The sequence below is a fragment of the Nomascus leucogenys genome, chromosome 18, assembly GCF_006542625.1.
Source record: "Nomascus leucogenys isolate Asia chromosome 18, Asia_NLE_v1, whole genome shotgun sequence".
NCBI lineage: Eukaryota > Metazoa > Chordata > Mammalia > Primates > Hylobatidae > Nomascus > Nomascus leucogenys.
Genome location: NC_044398.1, coordinates 62,452,232 through 62,470,122, shown reverse-complemented (window position 1 = coordinate 62,470,122; position 17,891 = coordinate 62,452,232). Strand labels below are relative to the sequence as shown.

Here is a 17,891-nt window from a genome sequence, read left to right as displayed (position 1 = left end):
TGTAATCCCAGCACTTTGGGAGGCCGAGGCGGGCGGATCACGAGGTCAGGAGATCGAGACCACGGTGAAACCCCGTCTCTACTAAAAATACAAAAAATTAGCCGGGCGTGGTGGCCGGCGCCTGTAGTCCCAGCTACTCGGAAAGGCTGAGGCAGGAGAATGGCGTGAACCCGGGAGGCGGAGCTTGCAGTGAGCCGAGATCGCACCACTGCACTCCAGCCTGGGCGACAGAGCGAGACTCCGTCTCAAAAAAAAAAAAAAAACCAATGTTGATCACAGCTGTAGCCAAGGGAAAGGGAGAATGGAAGCAATGGATATGTCTCTCAATATTGCAGCAGTGTAAACCATAGTGATGGGGGAGTGTCCACGGTTGAGAACTCCCAGTGGGTTGCAGTACCTCTCCATTGCCAAGATATCACATAATGAAAGTGCCAAGCATGTCACTGATGTATGCATATTGAATCTTTTTTTACATCAGTTATTTGAATGTTATTCTCCACTTGGGAATATTTCTTTGCTTTCTGATAGAAAACAATAGAAAAACCAATACTTTCTTCATAAAAAAGCATGACTTTACAGCCAAATATCCTGTATATATAGTCCATAAAGTAGAAGTTTTTTTAGATATGAATTAATACAGGATTTAATAGCAGTATGCCTCAAATTATAGTGATTACATGATTAGTTCTAGAACCTTTTAAGTAAACTTTTTAAATGTTCCTTAAAATTTTTTTATGGTCTTTTGAAGTGGATTCTTTCGTATAGTCTTTTTTTAAGTGTTGTCCAATGGCTCTAGATTTTATAAGGGTATTCAGTTACATATTAATTAATGATACCATAATCAAGTTTCAAACCAATATAACTGAAAAATATCTTCTCTGAGAATTTGAAATCATCTCAGAGTTTTAGCTCCAGTGTCCTTGGCCAGTTCTCTATGGGACAGACATTCACAGGTCACTCATTAAAGAAGAAAGGAAAGCATAGGATTAAGTGAAACAGTGAGTGCCTCTTCAAATCTCTAAATATCAAAGCCTTGTTTGAATGCTGATCAAGAATAAGGTCTTTTGCATGCTGCTTCTGGGTAGGGAGGTTCCTATCTCATGGGCGCGCCAGGGAGATCTTTCATCAGAGATATTGTCAGCTGCAACTCTGACAGCAGTTAACATCGCTTTAGCTCTTGTCACTATTTCATTTTGTCAGCTGGCTCACTCTGCTCTGTCCTTCACACTAGAAAGAATGTACTTACCAATGCGAACTGTTTCTTTCTCTATTTTGTTCTCACTCAGGAGCCCCAAACTACTGTAATCCACAACCCTGATGGAAACAAGGTATTCAGAAAGAATCAACATCATCTTGCTTTAACAAGACTATACATCTCATCAAATATTCAAAAAAATTAATTCATTATCTAAAAATAGGAAAGAAAATTCTAACCATTTTCTACCACACTTCCTTTTGGGCCTAATTTGTCTAGAACTATGGACATACTTCTTGCAAATAAAAATGAATGACATCTTGAAAGAGAAACTAATGTTACCATGAGTCAATAAAAGTCAGGCTAAACATGAATGAAGTCTTTATGTCAAGATGACTATGTGTCTTAAGCAATTCCATCTGGTCATTTTTTTCCCCATGACTGACTTTGTGCTTTGTACTATAGATATATTGTGCATGATATTTTAGAATTTCTGGCAATATCATTCCATTGTCTTCAAAAATATCAACTTGACTTTATAGGTTTTTTTTTTTTATTTAGTGTTACTTTTGAGTTCTATTCTGTTGTCAGAGTGGTGGTCTTTTTTTTTTTTTTTTTGGTTTTTTGTTTCTTAATTCCTTGTTGGTGATGATGTTGTTATTGTTGTTATTGTTGTTGTTGTTGTTTGGCATGAATTTGAGGCGAATCAAGGAGTTTCACTTTTTGTGAAATATGTTTGTTATTGAGTAATATATATTCCAGTAACGGGGTTTAACTACTTAGGCTGAAAGAAGACTAAATGTTTCCTATACATTGTAAATTATTTGTATAGCATGTTAACTAAATAACAGCACTAACATACATGTCTATAGGATGAAAGACCTTTTCTGAATGTATTCCATGTGTCCAATTTATTACTTTTCATATATTATTATGTCTCTAAGGGAAGAAAAAAATACTAAACTTTTCTCAAATATTAGATATAGTCATGCATCTTCTCCATATCAATGATGTTTAAGACTTAGAAAGCACATTTTATCTTAAGACTTAGAAAATATATTTCCTCTCTGGTTCAACATTTAATTGATCAATATTAAAACCGTTAAAGTAAAAAACATGAAGTGTTATGTTCTTTAATATGAGATTTATTTTATAGTCAGGACACTGCAAATGGTCTAGGTCCCGAAAAGCCTTGAGGTAGTCAGGACCATTACATATGAGAACAATTTTTTTAATAGCATTAGCCAATGAAACGCCGAGCGTAACAGCTGGAATGGACACTTCAGTAGTTCTAGCTATATCATTTGTAAGAGTTGCTGCATGATATTTCTTGCTTACGTGAATTAGTTTAATTTTACAGTGCATGGGTTTACCTCCATTTTCAGCTTACATTTGAATACTAGGTCACATTAAGAAATGCATGAAGATTCCTTTCTTTGGTTTTGTGTGTATGGAGACTCTGGGTACACCTTTAATTAGTTCCCTTGGTTTAAATATTGTATATGATATTTATATAAATTATCACTTTTTTGAATATTGAAATGACACTGGCTGGTGTTTACATTATTTTCCAGAATCTGTTTTCCATTACTGAGCTATTGATTGGAAGTTTGTTTCCAGTTATTTTTGGCTCTAGTGTTTAATCATTCCAAGTAGAAAACTATGTCTTTCTTATGAATATTATAAAATTTATTTGCTAGAAAATATTTTATTCATACATTATTAATGAACAGATTTATCACACCATTTTAAGAAATGTATCTTAATTCTGGCAGTTACAGTGTACTTTTAAGTGTGCTTAACAATCTTCCACTTAATTTGTAGTTTTACAAAGAAAGAGCTTTGTCTTTTTATTATGGAAGTAGGTTTCTTATCAATAACAGCCAGTTGCTAATTTTGAAAAGAATGAAAAAAGTCTAATTGTCCTTGAAAGTAAATTATTCATTATAATTCCATTGTGTTGAGGACAAACATGAAAATTCTTCTCAAAAGTACTTTCAGCATATCTCAGCTTAACCCCCTTAGCTTCTTCATTAAATGATGTGGTGAAATGCTTTCTCTCCCTGTAAAGGTGTAAGGCATACAGGCCTTAACATAGTGCCTGACACAAAGAAGGTACCTTTATTGATTAATTAATTGGGAATAAAACTTTTTTCTATTTTAAGTTTCAAATTCATTCAGCTAACATATTCAATTGCTTGTAAACACACAGAAAAAGCAAACCTTATAGGGCACTGTAACACCAAACACATCCTTACACAGTTTTTAAAATAAACTGCATACTTCCGCTGCTTCTACAAATCACCTGGATTTATACAGCTTCGGAGCTTAGGCAACCAGAGTACTCCCTGTTTGAAATGTTTGCGGCATCAGACATTTTATTTCTGTTAAAAACCACTTAATGTGTTTGTCCATTTGCATGTCAGCATATGCACATAGCCTGCTGAAGAATTTTGCATGATATGTATGTCACTAGCCAATTTTTAAGGAGGAAATCAAGCTATTCGTTGCGTGCAACCTAAAAATGTGTTTTCTTCTCATCAGGAGTCAACTGAGAGTTCAAATACAACAATTGAGGATGAAGATGTGAAAGGTATGATTTAACCAGAAATGGAAAATCCTAACTCAGAGCTTCATATATATATATAGGAAAAAAAAGTGCTTCAAATAACTAATAAGTTTAGGAAGTAGGCCTATCCTAAAGTACAAAAATATTTTATTTATGAGTAAAAAATATTTTTATAAGTACATAATTATTTCAACGATACGTTACTTTTGTCATTTTTCCTACATATTATTTTATATATTTCGAACTGTAGACATGTAGCATATTCTAGCACATTGCAGTAATGACAACTAATAATGAGTTACTAGTTATAGGAACATAACAAATTGTAAATTTGTCAGTCAAAAAGTAATATAAGATGTATACACATTGGGTACATTCATAAAACCCATCTGGAAAACAATTTATATTCAAGGATACAGTATAAAAATAACTTTTTAACTTTTAGTCGTCTCAAATAAGTATCAGTAGAATTTTCTATTTGGCCGCCTTTTTATCCTAGTTTTTTGTGTACATTCCAAAGGTATTCTTGACCTCCATTCACCTTGGTTGCCAAGGTTCTTTTAGCTACATGTATGAGTCATTGGTAGTGTTTCTACAGACATCTTCTCAGTGCCCCTGCACACACATACTGAACACACATTTGCAGTTAGGTCACCTCCTTTGGCCACATCACTGTTTTAGAAGTATTACTTTTGTATCAGTTGCATTTGCAGTTTTATGTTGTTTTTGTAATTCATTGTATATAACTATAGTCTCTATAGACCAGTTGTCTAGAAGATATTCTGACAAACAGCGGTAACCGTAGGATATTTGAAACAGAAATATTAAAGGAAAAGAAATATAAATTGGGAGCAATGATCCATAAATTAATTAAACCTCATCTGAAAAGATTACTTACCTAATAGTATCACCATAAGCTTTAATTCTAAAGGTAGTGTTAATACAATAAAGTCTTGTAAAGTTGTATTCATGTTTTAGAATAAAGGATTTGGAAATTCTCAGGTCAAGGAGACATGGGGTCAATTTAGGAAGTAAAAATGGCTGTAGATCACAACTTGCCAGTCAGCTCTGCTGACTTTTTCCTTTCTGTTTGAATAGAACAGCTGATGCTATTAAAGTGTACTCTCTATTTATATAACTAAGCACACTGACCTAACTCTGCTAGAGGTAGTCAGTCATTATTTTTTACAGTGGAAAGGTAGATAGCTGTGTCAAGAATTTTATTTAGTAGGACTATTCATCTCACTCTTTGCACTGAAGCTAAAATTTGAACTGAAGTAGTTTTATGAATCATTGATACCAGTCATACTAGATAAAAATATTCTTTTTTTTTTAGCCAAATAAATAGATATGCCATTTAGCTTTCCCACTGATTCAGGAAGCATTATCTTTGTGTTTTGGGTTCATTAGCTCTTTAAGCTAAGCTAAATGTTTCATATGAATTTTCACATTCTTCCCTAGAGCAAGACTAAGAAAACTTGTTCATTGTCCACTGGAGAAACTGAATCTTTAAATAACTAAATAAAATTAGGGGAATACCAGCACCTCACTATATGCAGTTCATCTGCCAAGGAACGTGATCATGAGAAGGGTTTTAATAAGTAGTCCTTCTCACCTGAATTTGGCATCCAACTGTACTAAGTATTGGTTCAGGATCATTGCTATTAATCTATGTAAACATTAATGTATAAACAGAGTTCCTGTCAGTGTTACCTTGTAGTTTGTAATTTATTTTTCATAAAATGAAATAATAATATCAGTTCTTAGAAAACAGTTCTCCAATTCAAATCATATGGGTTTCATCTTGCCTCTGGGATTTCATAAATTGAGATAGTATTTGTATTTATAGTTACATTGAGTCTATATACAACAAGTAGTAGAGAAATTCAGCATCATATTGAGATCAAAAGAAACGTCCAGTTGATGGTTTAACCCAAAGTGCTTTGGTTTATTTCCTTAATAGATACATTATTTAAGTTTCTGCTTAATTTTACTGGTGTGGATCTGGCCAAAAATGTCATAGCCATAGCCCATTAGGACTCATTTGTGTTCTCTGTAAGACCCAGACAGCCTTTTGGAGACTAACCCTTTTAATATTGAATGATATCAGAAATCTTTAAGACTAGAAGACACTTTGAAAGATTGCCTAGGCACCATCATTTTTACTGGGACAAGTGGTACATAAAATGGTCTTAAATGATTTTAAATTATTTATTATGCTGATGATCTGTTTGTGTGGGAATCTCTCCATTTATCAGTGCGTGGTCCTCAAGAAAGACCCTATATTTGAATAATTATGCTCTCTTATTTTTACTTTAGAATTGCTGTGGCTCTCAGTAGCTTGGTAGGGAATGTGTTTATTGTCCAGCTCTGTTGAAACCCAAATTTACCCATATCTAACATCCTATAACTAACATCCAAGAACTCACAAGTACTATCAGTTAAATAATCTGACCAAAACTGTATCCTATCTACAAAACCATGTCATATCTACAAAATTGTGTGTCTTCCACACACATACTTTTCAACCTTCTCTTTTCTGTAGACAACATTGTGATCAGTGAGACACCACACTTTTTGACATATTCTTAAAGGCATACCCCCATACATACTTCTGCATGCGAGCACATGCTCTACCCATTGCTGCTGGCTGCCTCGGCTATTGTGCATCTAACACCAGCACCTAGACTTACATTGTTTTATGGTGGTACATGATTCCTTGAATACCATGTCACATGCCTCCCATACCAAGGCAGTGCACATTCTGCCCCATCCCCAAGGACTAACCTGGCAGGGACAGCTTCTGTGTCCCTCTCCAATGTAAAGAAACATGGAGTTGCTGGAGGAGGGGATTAAACACTGTGGTGACCTGGTCAAAGGAAGAAATGAGGTAAACTAACAACAAAGTTTTTCTTTCTGGCCTCTTTGAATGGGAAAAGGCAGACAGGCCAGCTGTTCTCAAAGATAAAAGAAAGCAAAAGTAGTCAGAGATTAATGGTTTCTCAGTCAGGAGCACCTTAGAAAGCCAGGATTTAAAGGCCCATTTTCCTTCAGCTCTTCTTATTAGTTTCCATTGAGAAATCATGGCCCCAGTCTGTGTAATATTTTTGAATTGTGTCTAGGCTTTTTCTTCATTCAGCAAATATTTATTGAATCCCTTCTGTTTACCTGAGTTCCATGTGCTTCTCTTTTTTTTTTTTTTTTTATTATTATACTTTAGGTTTTAGGGTACATGTGCACAATGTGCAGGTTTGTTACATATGTATCCATGTGCCGTGTTGTTTTGCTGCACCCATTAACTCGTCATTTAGCATTAGGCATATCTCCTAATGCTGTCCCTCCCCCCTCCCCCCACCCCACAACAGTCCCCGGAGTGTGGTGTTCCCCTTCCTGTGTCCATGAGTTCTCATAGTTCAATTCCCACCTATGAGTGAGAACATGCGGTGTTTGGTTTTTTGTCCTTGCGATAGTTTACTGAGAATGATGTTTTCCAGTTTCATCCATGTCCCTACAAAGGACATGAACTCATCATTTTTTATGGCTGCATAGTATTCCATGGTGTATATGTGCCACATTTTCTTAATCCAGTCTATCGTTGTTGGACATTTGGGTTGGTTCCAAGTCTTTGCTATTGTGAATAGTGCCGCAATAAACATACGTGTGCATGTGTCTTTACAGCAGCATGATTTATAGTCCTTTGGGTATATGTGCTTCTCTTTTTGAACTAGCCATGTTCAAGAGATTTGAATGCATCAGAGTCAAAATGCTGTTTCCTACCCTTTATATGAATCTTGTTATGCTATAATGTAGGCCCATTTATCTTACTTAATACAATAACTATCAAGAAAAATTAGTGAAACCCAACATATATGCAGGTTTTACCTAAAAAAAAAAAAAAACTCAGTGAAACCCAGGAAAAAAGTGAGACCCCAAATAAATACATTTTTTAAATCTAAAAGTTCTTTCATTTCCTTTTTCTTAAAAACCTTCAACGTTTAGCTCTAACCACATTTTCTTCCCAAGCTCATAATCATCCTAAGGGACTTGCATTGTTTTACAACTCTTCTTTTTAAAAAGCTTCCAGAGTTCATTGTTTTCTTTCTCCAAGGCAATGTGTTGACACCCTAGTGTTGACCTTTGGAGCAGCTTTCTAATTTTGTTCAGTGTTTAAAACCAAATATTATCTCTGATGCTATTTCAGGAAACTCAGCAGCAAACTGAGTGTCATGGAGAGTTACTAATAGTTTAAAAGCAAATGGGAGTCTGGGAGTGGTGGCTCACACCTGTAATCCCAGCACTTTGGGAGGCTGAGGCAGGCAGATCCCTTGAGGTCAGGAGTCCAAGACTAGCCTGACTGACATGGTGAAACCCTGTCTCCACTAAAAATACAAAAATTAGCTGGGCATGGTGGTACACACCTGTAATCCCAGCAACTCGGGAGGCTGAGGCATGAGAATCACTTGAACCCGGTGGGTGGAGATTGCAGTGAGCCGAGATTGTGCCTCTGCACTTCAGCCTGGGTGACAGAGTGAGACTTTTTGCTTTAAAAAAAAAAAAAAAAAAAAGCAAATGGGAGTCCTAACAAAGCATAATTACCATCATGGAAGCACTGTGGTAACAACTGCCCATCCTATACTAAGAAAAAAAGTTTTCTTCTTACAACTAACTGGTGTTTTCAAAATATACAATTCTTTAGGCCAAAAATTGTTGAAATAGTCATTTCCATTTTTAATCAATTTCCAGTAAAACAGCTACTTCCATTAATTTAAGCTATCATCATTAGCTCTTAATTAGCAGTTAACAGTACAAACTGCACTCCTCGCCAGGGGTGTGGGTGTGCCTAGAGTCAGTGATGTGTAGCAGTTCTTTCCACACTGTATACATGTGAAGACCGTCCTTTGGTTTGTGGCTGTAGCCACAGTTTGCAGGACCTGTCGCTGTATGCCACAATGCCTCTCTGCCTCATAACCCATCCAGCACCATTGTTCAGAGTCACCCACTTCCTCCTGATGGGTATGTGTCCATATGGTCCATCTGCTGCTGTTTCCCAGCATTCCTGTGCAGCATTTGTTGAAGTTGGGCTCCTGTATGCCCTTGTGTCATTTCTGTCACCATCCTGTTTCCAGTATCTCACTTCAGCTCACCATTCACCACAAGCTTGGATCTCTTGCTGCGTTTCATCCTTCTTAAACATCTAGGAAAGTGGAGCCCTTTACAACAAGCAGATTCTATGGCTATGAGACTGTGTGTGGAGACTTCATCCTTGTTGAATTCCTTTTTACTTTTCCTCATTACTAGGTAGTAGTAATGAGGATGTTTGCAAAAGTCTCAATTAAGGACAAAGTTGTCGGCACCCTTATTACTTGAATGGTGATTCATATTTGATGACCTGGATATCGTGGTCTCAGCTAATTTGTAGAATCACTTGATTAATGAGCTCTCTGTGTGGGTCTTCCATAAATATGTATATTAGTGAATAGTATGATGACTGATTACCCAGATTCAACTATTCTTAAGTTCTGTTTGATCAATGAAAACCTTCTTTTCTGTGTGGGATTTCCTAAGGCAGATGATCTCATGATACTGATCTTCTTGTTATCTCCATGTAATTTGTATTTCAGGAACTGTCTTGCATACATTTCTCACTTCCAGAAAAATCTGCAAATTAAGAAACTCTTGGGCATTTTATTGAGGGACTTTTGATAATTATGTCGTCCCATTAGGTTAAAAATGTCTTAGAGGAAACTGTATTGTAGTGTATAATAACTTCTTTCAGGTTCCTAATCCAAAATTTGATTTTACAACAAGTTTATTTAGAAAAATTACTATCTGCATATACTACCTGCTGATTTTTTAAGTGTTGTATCAGAATTAGTAACTTATAGGACTGATGCAGAATTTATTCTATTCCACCACTAATGTAACACAGTTTCATTTTCTCTATTTTTGTATATTTCTTCTATTTTACCTCTATACTCAAATTTTTCTCTTTATTGCTTGCGTCCTGCCACGTTATCCTAAGTTTTTCAGTGATAACCTCAAGCTTTTTTAGCTCTGCTAACAAAATACAGGGTCAAACTGTTGCCAACCCCATTTTAAAACAAGGTCCAAAATCAAGACAAATGGAACCAACAAACAAAAACATGTAACTTCTCATTTTAACATTAGGAAAACATCAGCTCACTCTATATTAATAAAGTTTCTCTGCTCAAAATTTCTATAAATAGCTTTTCTTGTGAGTTTGTGAAACCCTGTAATGAGTTTTAGAACTATGCACAGCAAAAATAATGTAGCATTATTTTATTAAAAACTACATAAACTCTAAAGGCATATGTATGCTGTAAGATTTCTTCCATCAGATTCTAAACTTTGACTGAGCTATCAGTTTTCAAACTGTGAATTCACTGTAAGAATTAACTTTAAGAATTCACAGTTTAAAAATCTGACATTTACCCACTTATACCTACTGTTCCATTATCGAAACGCTAAGCATGTGGGAGTTATTTATATCCTACTGCTCAAGGTCATCACTAAGGTCTGATTTTCCACTCATGCAAAAATTCAAAAAATTGCAACCTCCAGCATAAATGGGTTAACTATTCATAGATATTACTTTATGTGGGAGTTAAAAATATAAGAGGTAATCAGACTCACACTTTGTGTAATCAAAAATTTCATAGTTATCCAAATATAACTTACTTTATAATATAGTTACATAAATGTTGATTATAAAACTTTCTCATTTTTGTTCATATATCTATTTTTCCCATTACCTAATAAAAATTGTCCAATTTAATAAGCTACTAAATCTAAGGTTTGTGTAAATTTTAAAATATTATTCCTTCTATCTTCTTTATCTTTTCAGATTATGGCTTTATCACTTTTTTTTAAGTGATGTAAAATGTAAAATGTCAGCAAGGATCTGATTTGAATCTGAAATCTATACTGTTTCTAGTTCTAACCTTTATCTAACTTGCTTTGAGCAAGTTGCATAACTTACCTGTGGCTCAGGTTTCCTCATAACAGCAGAATTTAGATATTGAAATCAATAATACAGACTTTTAAGCTCTTTTTCTACTCTATTGTGATGCAGTACTATTAATAGATTGTTGTAAGATCTCTTCTATTTTTAAAAATATATAAAATGATACATTCTAAGATAATACATATTATAAAACAATTAGATGTTAATAATATAAACTATTCAAGCAGTCATAGAAAGACATTTAACTCAAAGTTTAAAGAAACAATACATTGCTGCAGTTTTAGGAAATCTTATTAAAATTGGGAAAAAAATGGTGTTCACTAACCTGAATATCCAAAATGTTATCAATAGCACTATAGGACTATAAAGTTACTACTTTAAACACATTCCAGTGAGAATTATTATGAGGTCAAATTTTATGTTTCTAAAGTTTCCATACAAAATTTCTTTAATATCTAAAATTAAATTAATATTTGAGCTCATTCATTTCTATATAGAAGTTAAATCCTAATTATTTGCTATGTTTTTATTAACTAACTATGACTTTTATGTAATTCTGAAATTATTTATTAGAATAAAATAATTGCTTGAGTGAAATAATGTCTCCTTTGCTGAGTTTGTATTACTTTATACTAATAAATATATCTATAAATTATGTAAAGTTATATGTCTATATCATGATTCTTTTTGTGAGTAAGTGGAGTGGCCCTAATTTTATTTTCTGCTGTGGATTTCTGCTATAACCCCCTGGATTTGGTCAGGAGGAATTAGGTCTAAAGTATTTAAGAAATTAATCTTAATCCTATACAATTTTAATATCCCACCAGGTTACAGGTGATTTTATCTCAAGCTAATATGATTGATAGACGATAAAGTAAGAAAAAGTAAGATATTAGCAAGTAAAAGCAGAGAAGACATTATTCAGTGAGGAGCTTAATGAAAGAGCCTGTGTAGAAATAAAGAATTTTTATTTTTCACATCTGAAACAGTGGTATTTTCGTTTTTCAATTTAGTGCAACAAATATTTTATGAACACCTGTAATGTATAGTCTTCTAACTAGACTCTAGAAGATTTAGAAAAGAAAGATGATTCTACAAGATAACGTTGCAGGCAAAGACACAAATGATTGAGAGAGTTTCAAATGGACTGGGCTAATTCTGAGTGGATTATAGGGACTGTATTCTAGCATAAACCAATAGAGAGTGAATAGTGATCAACAGCACTTAACTAAACTACAACGGTTGTATTCAGTCCAGGTAGGGAAACTCAACAAGGCAGCTTTCCTAAACATTTCCAAGCTTTGTTGTTATATTAAAAAATAATTTAACAGCATTGGCTATCATGTAAGTATAGCATCAGGAAGCAAGAGATTGGGTATAAGAAAAACATAAACATGCCAAGGGTACAGGCTTAATATTCTTGTACTTGGAGGTATTTTTGGCCATAAGGTAATAATGCAGTCAGTGTATTGGATAGATGTAATGGCACACATTTTCTGTCTGTATCTTTGCTGTGAGTTTTCCTTTCCAAAGTTCTGTAATATATTAAAACTGAAATATTGAGTTTTCTTAATAGTTCTGAGGTAAGAAAAGATTATAATCACCCGAGCACAGTGGCTCATACTCGTAATCCCAACATTTTGGGATGCTGAGGCCAGAGGATCTTTTGAGGCCAGGAGTTTGAGACCAGCCTCGGCAATATAACAAGACCCCATCTCTACAAAAAAAGAATTTATAAAAATTAGTTAGGCATGGTGGCACACACCTGTAGTCCCACCTACTCGAGAGGCTGAGGCAAGAGGAGGCCAGGAGTTCAATACCACAGCGAGCTATGACTGCACTACTGCACTTACTCCAGCCTGGATAACAGAGCTAGACTCTGTCTCTTAAAAATAAAAGTAAATCAAAGGAGGAACTACTTAATCTCTTTTTTGTGACTTTCTTCTGAAAATTGAGTTTATAGAAAGCTGGTCTAATCTGAGAGAGTTCATTCACTCTTCATATCTCTTCACCAATGGTCATTCTGAAAGGACTCCTCAAAGATATAACTCCTGAACTTAGCTTTAAAGGGGAAGTTACTATTAACCAGGTGAAGAAGGTGCAAGAGGAGAAACATTCCCAATAGAAGGCACAGAAACAAAGCATGGTATGTCTGAGGTATTGCAAGCAGTCAGGGTATTACTGAAGAATGAAATGCAAGTTGGAGAGTGGTAGCAGATCAAGCTTGAGAGGAGGGAAGGTGCTAGTTATGGGAGCACTGAGCCATATGAAGGAGCTTGAGCTGATCTAATATTAAGAGATGAGAGGCATACATCATAGACAAGGATGATTCTGCAAGATAATGTACCAAGCACCTGAGGAATATCAGAAAGTTTTAAGCAGAGGAAAGATGTGGTAAGATGTCCATAGGTAGAACACTCTGGTGATTCTGTGGCATATGTATTTGAAGGCTATAAGACCAAAGATGGTTAGACCAGTTTTAAGACTATGTCTAAAGGGAGATACATGGTCAAGGGAGGGTTGAGTTTTGTTTTGTTTATGTTTTAGGATGAATGAGTCTAGATCAAGTTTGTAGGCTAATGATAAAGGACAAGTAGGAATGAAGAAATTTGCTGATCATTTTTACATTTATTTAGTAAGTTACTCTTTCAGCAAATATTTAGTGAGGGACTGCTGAGTGCCAAGCCCTGTTAAAAGTGCTGGATATTCAGAGGCAACAACATAGATAGGATTTCAACTTTCATGAAAGTTAGATTTTAGTGGGCAGAAATAGCTAATAAACAAGGCTCATAGTTTCTACCAAAGACTTACCCTTGGGATAAAAATGATCACAGAGGGGGCGGAGCCAAGATGGCAGAATAGGAACAGCTCCAGTCTCCAGCTCCCAGCCTGAGCGACACAGAAGACGGGTGATTTCTGCATTTCTGCTTGAGGTACCGGTTTCATCTCACTAGGGAGTGCCAAACAGTGGGTGCAGGACAGTCGGTGAAGCACACTGTGCACGAGCCGAAGCAGGGCCAGGCATTGCCTCACTCAGGAAGCGCAAGGGGTCAGGGAGTTCCCTTTCCTAGTCAAAGAAAGGGGTAACAGGTGGCACCTGGAATATCGGGTCAGTCCCACCCTAATACTGCGCTTTTCCAATGGGCCTGGAAAACGGCACACTAGGAGATTGTGTCCCGCACCTGGCTCGGACGGTCCTATGCCCACGGAGTCTCGCTGATTGCTAGCACAGCAGTCTGAGATCAAGCTGCAAGGCGGCAGCGAGGCTGGGGGAGGGGCACCCGCCATTGCCCAGGCTTGCTTAGGTAAACAAAGCAGCCAGGAAGCTCGAACTGGGTGGAGCCCACCACAGCTCAAGGAGGCCTGCCTGCCTCTGTAGGCTCCACCTCTGGGGGCAGGGCACAGACAAACAAAAATTCAGCAGGAACCTCCACAGACTTAAATGTCTCTGTCTGACTGACAGCTTTGAAGAGAGTAGTGGTTCTCCCAGCACGCAGCTGGAGATCTCAGAACGGACAGACTGCCTCCTAAAGTGGGTCCCTCAGCCCTGAGCAGCCTAACTGGGAGGCACCCCCCCAGTAGGGACAGACTGACGCCTCACTCGGCCAGGTACTCCTGAGACAAAACTTTCAGAGGAACTATCAGACAGCTGAATTTGTGGTCTCACGAAAATCCACTGTTCTGCAGCCACCGCTGCTGACACCCAGCCAAACAGGGTGTGGAGTGGACCTCTAGTAAACTCCAACAGACCTGCAGCTCAGGGTCCTGTCTGGTAGAAGGAAAACTAACAAACAGAAAGGACATCCACACCAAAAACCCATCTGTACATCACCATCATCAAAGACCAAAAGTAGATAAAACCACAAAGATGGGGAAAAAACAGAGCAGAAAAACTGGAAACTCTAAAAAGCAGAGCACCTCTCCTCCTCCAAAGGAACGCAGTTCCTCACCAGCAATGGAACAAAGCTGGATGGAGGATGACTTTGACGAGTTGAGAGAAGAAGGCTTCAGACAATCAAACTACTCTGAGCTATGGGAGGAAATTCAAAACAATAGCAAAGAAGTTAAAAACTTTGAAAAAAAATTAGAAGAATGGATAACTAGAATAACCAATGGAGAGAAGGGCTTCAAGGAGCTGATGGAGCTGAAAGCCAAGTTTCGAGAACTACGCGAAGATTGCAGAAGCCTCGGTAGCAGATGCGATCAACTGGAAGAAAGGGTATCGCTGATGGAAGATGAAATGAATGAAATGAAGCAAGAAGGGAAGTTTAGAGAAAAAAGAATAAAAGGAAATGAACAAAGCCTCCAAGAAATTTGGGACTATGTGAAAAGACCAAACCTACGTCTGATTGGTGTACCTGAAAATGACAGGGAGAATGGAACCAAGTTGGAAAACACTCTGCAAGATATTATCCAGGAGAACTTCCCCAATCTAGCAAGGCAGGCGAACATTCAGATTCAGGAAATACAGAGAATGACACAAAGATACTCCTCGAGAAGAGCAACTCCAAGACACATAATTGTCAGATTCACCAAAGTTGAAATGAAGGAAAAAATGTTAAGGGCAGCCAGAGAGAAAAGTCAGGTTACCCACAAAGGGAAGCCCATCAGACTAACAGCTGATCTCTTGGCAGAAACTCTACAAGCCAGAAGAGAGTGGGGGCCGATATTCAACATTCTTAAAGAAAAGAATTTTCAACCCAGAATTTCATATCCAGCCAAACTAAGCTTCATAAGTGAAGGAGAAATAAAGTACTTTACAGACAAGCAAATGCTGAGTGATTTTGTCACCACCAGGCCTGCCCTAAAAGAGCTCCTGAAGGAAGCACTCAACATGGAAAGGAACAACTGGTACCAGCCACTGCAAAAACATGCCAAATTGTAAAGACCATCAAGGCTAGGAAGAAACTGCATCAACTAACGAGCAAAATAACCAACTAACATCATAATGACAGGATCAGATTCACACATAACAATATTAACTTTAAATGTAAATGGGCTAAATGCTCCAATTAAAAGACACAGACTGGCAAACTGGATAAGGAGTCAAGACCCATCAGTGTGCTGTATTCAGGAAACCCATCTCATGTGCAGAGACACACATAGACTCAAAATAAAGGGATGGAGGAAGATCTATCAAGCAAATGGAAAACAAAAAAAAGGCAGGGTTGCAATCCTAGTCTCTGATAAAATAGACTTTAAACCAACAAAGATCAAAAGAGACAAAGAAGGCCATTACATAATGGTAAAGGGATCAATTCAACAAGAAGAGCTAACTATCCTAAATATATATGCACACAACACAGGAGCACCCAGATTCATAAAGCAAGTCCTGAGTGACCTACAAAGGGACTTAAACTCCCACACAATAATAATGGGAGATTTTAACACCCCACTCTCAACATCAGACAAATCAACGAGACAGAAAGTTAACAAGAATATCCAGGAATTGAACTCAGCTCTACATAAAGTGGACCTAATAGACATCTACAGAACTCTCCACCTCAAATCAACAGAATATACATTTTTTTCAGCACACCACACCTATTCCAAAATTGACCACATAGTTGGAAGTAAAGCTCTCCTCAGCAAATGTAAAAGAACAGAAATTATAACAAACTGTCTCTCAGACCACAGTGCAATCAAACTAGAACTCAGGATTAAGAAACTCACTCAAAACTGCTCAACTACATGGAAACTGAACAACCTGCTCCTGAATGACTATTGGGTACATAATGAAATGAAGGCAGAAATAAAGATGTTCTTTGAAACCAACGAGAACAAAGACACAACATACCAGAATCTCTGGGACACATTCAAAGCAGTGTGTAGAGGGAAATGTATAGCACTAAATGCCCACAAGAGAAAGCAGGAAAGATCCAAAATTGACACCCTAACATCACAATTAAAAGAACTAGAAAAGCAAGAGCAAACACATTCAAAAGCTAGCAGAAGGCAAGAAATAACTAAAATCAGAGCAGAACTGAAGGAAATAGAGACACAAAAAACCCTTCAAAAAATTAATGAATCCAGGAGCTGGTTTTTTGAAAAGATCAACAAAATTGATAGACCGCTAGCAAGACTAATAAAGAAGAAAAGAGAGAAGAATCAAATAGATGCAATAAAAAATGAAAAAGGGGATATCACCACCGATCCCACAGAAATACAATCTACCATCAGAGAATACTACAAACACCTCTACACAAATAAACTAGAAAATCTAGAAGAAATGGATAAATTCCTCGACAAATACACCCTCCCAAGACTAAATCAGGAAGAAGTTGAATCTCTGAATAGACCAATAACAGGTTCTGAAATTGTCGCAATAATCAATAGCTTACCAACCAAAAAGAGTCCAGGACCTGATGGATTCACAGCCGAATTCTACCAGAGGTACAAGGAGGAACTGGTACCATTCCTTCTGAAACTATTCCAATCCATAGAAAAAGAGGGAATCCTCCGTAACACATTTTATGAAGCCAGCATCGTCCTGATACCAAAGCCTGGCAGAGACATAACCAAAAAAGAGAATTTCAGACCAATATCCTTGATGAACATTGATGCAAAAATCCTCAATAAAATACTGGCAAACCGAATCCAGCAGCACATCAAAAAGCTTATCCACCATAATCAAGTGGGCTTCATCCCTGGCATGCAAGGCTGGTTCAACATATGCAAATCAATAAATGTAATCCAGCATATAAACAGAACCAAAGACAAAAACCACATGATTATCTCAATAGATGCAGAAAAGGCCTTTGACAAAATTCAACAACCCTTCATGCTAAAAACTCTCAATAAATTAGGTATTGATGGGACGTATCTCAAAATAATAAGAGCTATCTACGACAAACCCACAGCCAATATCATACTGAATGAGCAAAAACTGGAAGCATTCCCTTTGAAAACTGGCACAAGACAGGGATGCCCTCTCTCACCACTCCTATTCAACATAGTGCTGGAAGTTCTGGCCAGAGCAATCAGGCAGGAGAAGGAAATAAAGGGTATTCAATTAGGAAAAGAGGAAGTCAAATTGTGCCTGTTTGCAGATGACATGATTGTATATCTAGAAAACCCCATTGTCTCAGCCCAAAATCTCCTTAAGCTGATTAGCAACTTCAGCAAAGTCTCAGGATACAAAA

At 36.8% G+C, this 17,891-nt stretch overlaps 1 protein-coding gene across 33 annotated transcripts in view; it reads left to right on the top strand.

Moving 5' to 3' along the window:
- The window catches only part of CAMK2D (calcium/calmodulin dependent protein kinase II delta), a 320,978-nt gene that overhangs the window by 263,631 nt on the left and 39,456 nt on the right, over positions 1-17,891 (top strand). For 26 of the 33 annotated variants that reach the window (XM_030798877.1, XM_030798865.1, XM_030798876.1 and 23 more), the window contains 2 exons: positions 1,287-1,328; positions 3,740-3,788. In XM_030798877.1, the coding sequence (XP_030654737.1) occupies positions 1,287-1,328; positions 3,740-3,788 (91 nt within the window). The remainder of the gene's footprint in view (positions 1-1,286; positions 1,329-3,739; positions 3,789-17,891) is intronic. The other 7 variants (XM_003269329.4, XM_030798878.1, XM_030798880.1 and 4 more) reach the window with 1 other exon arrangement.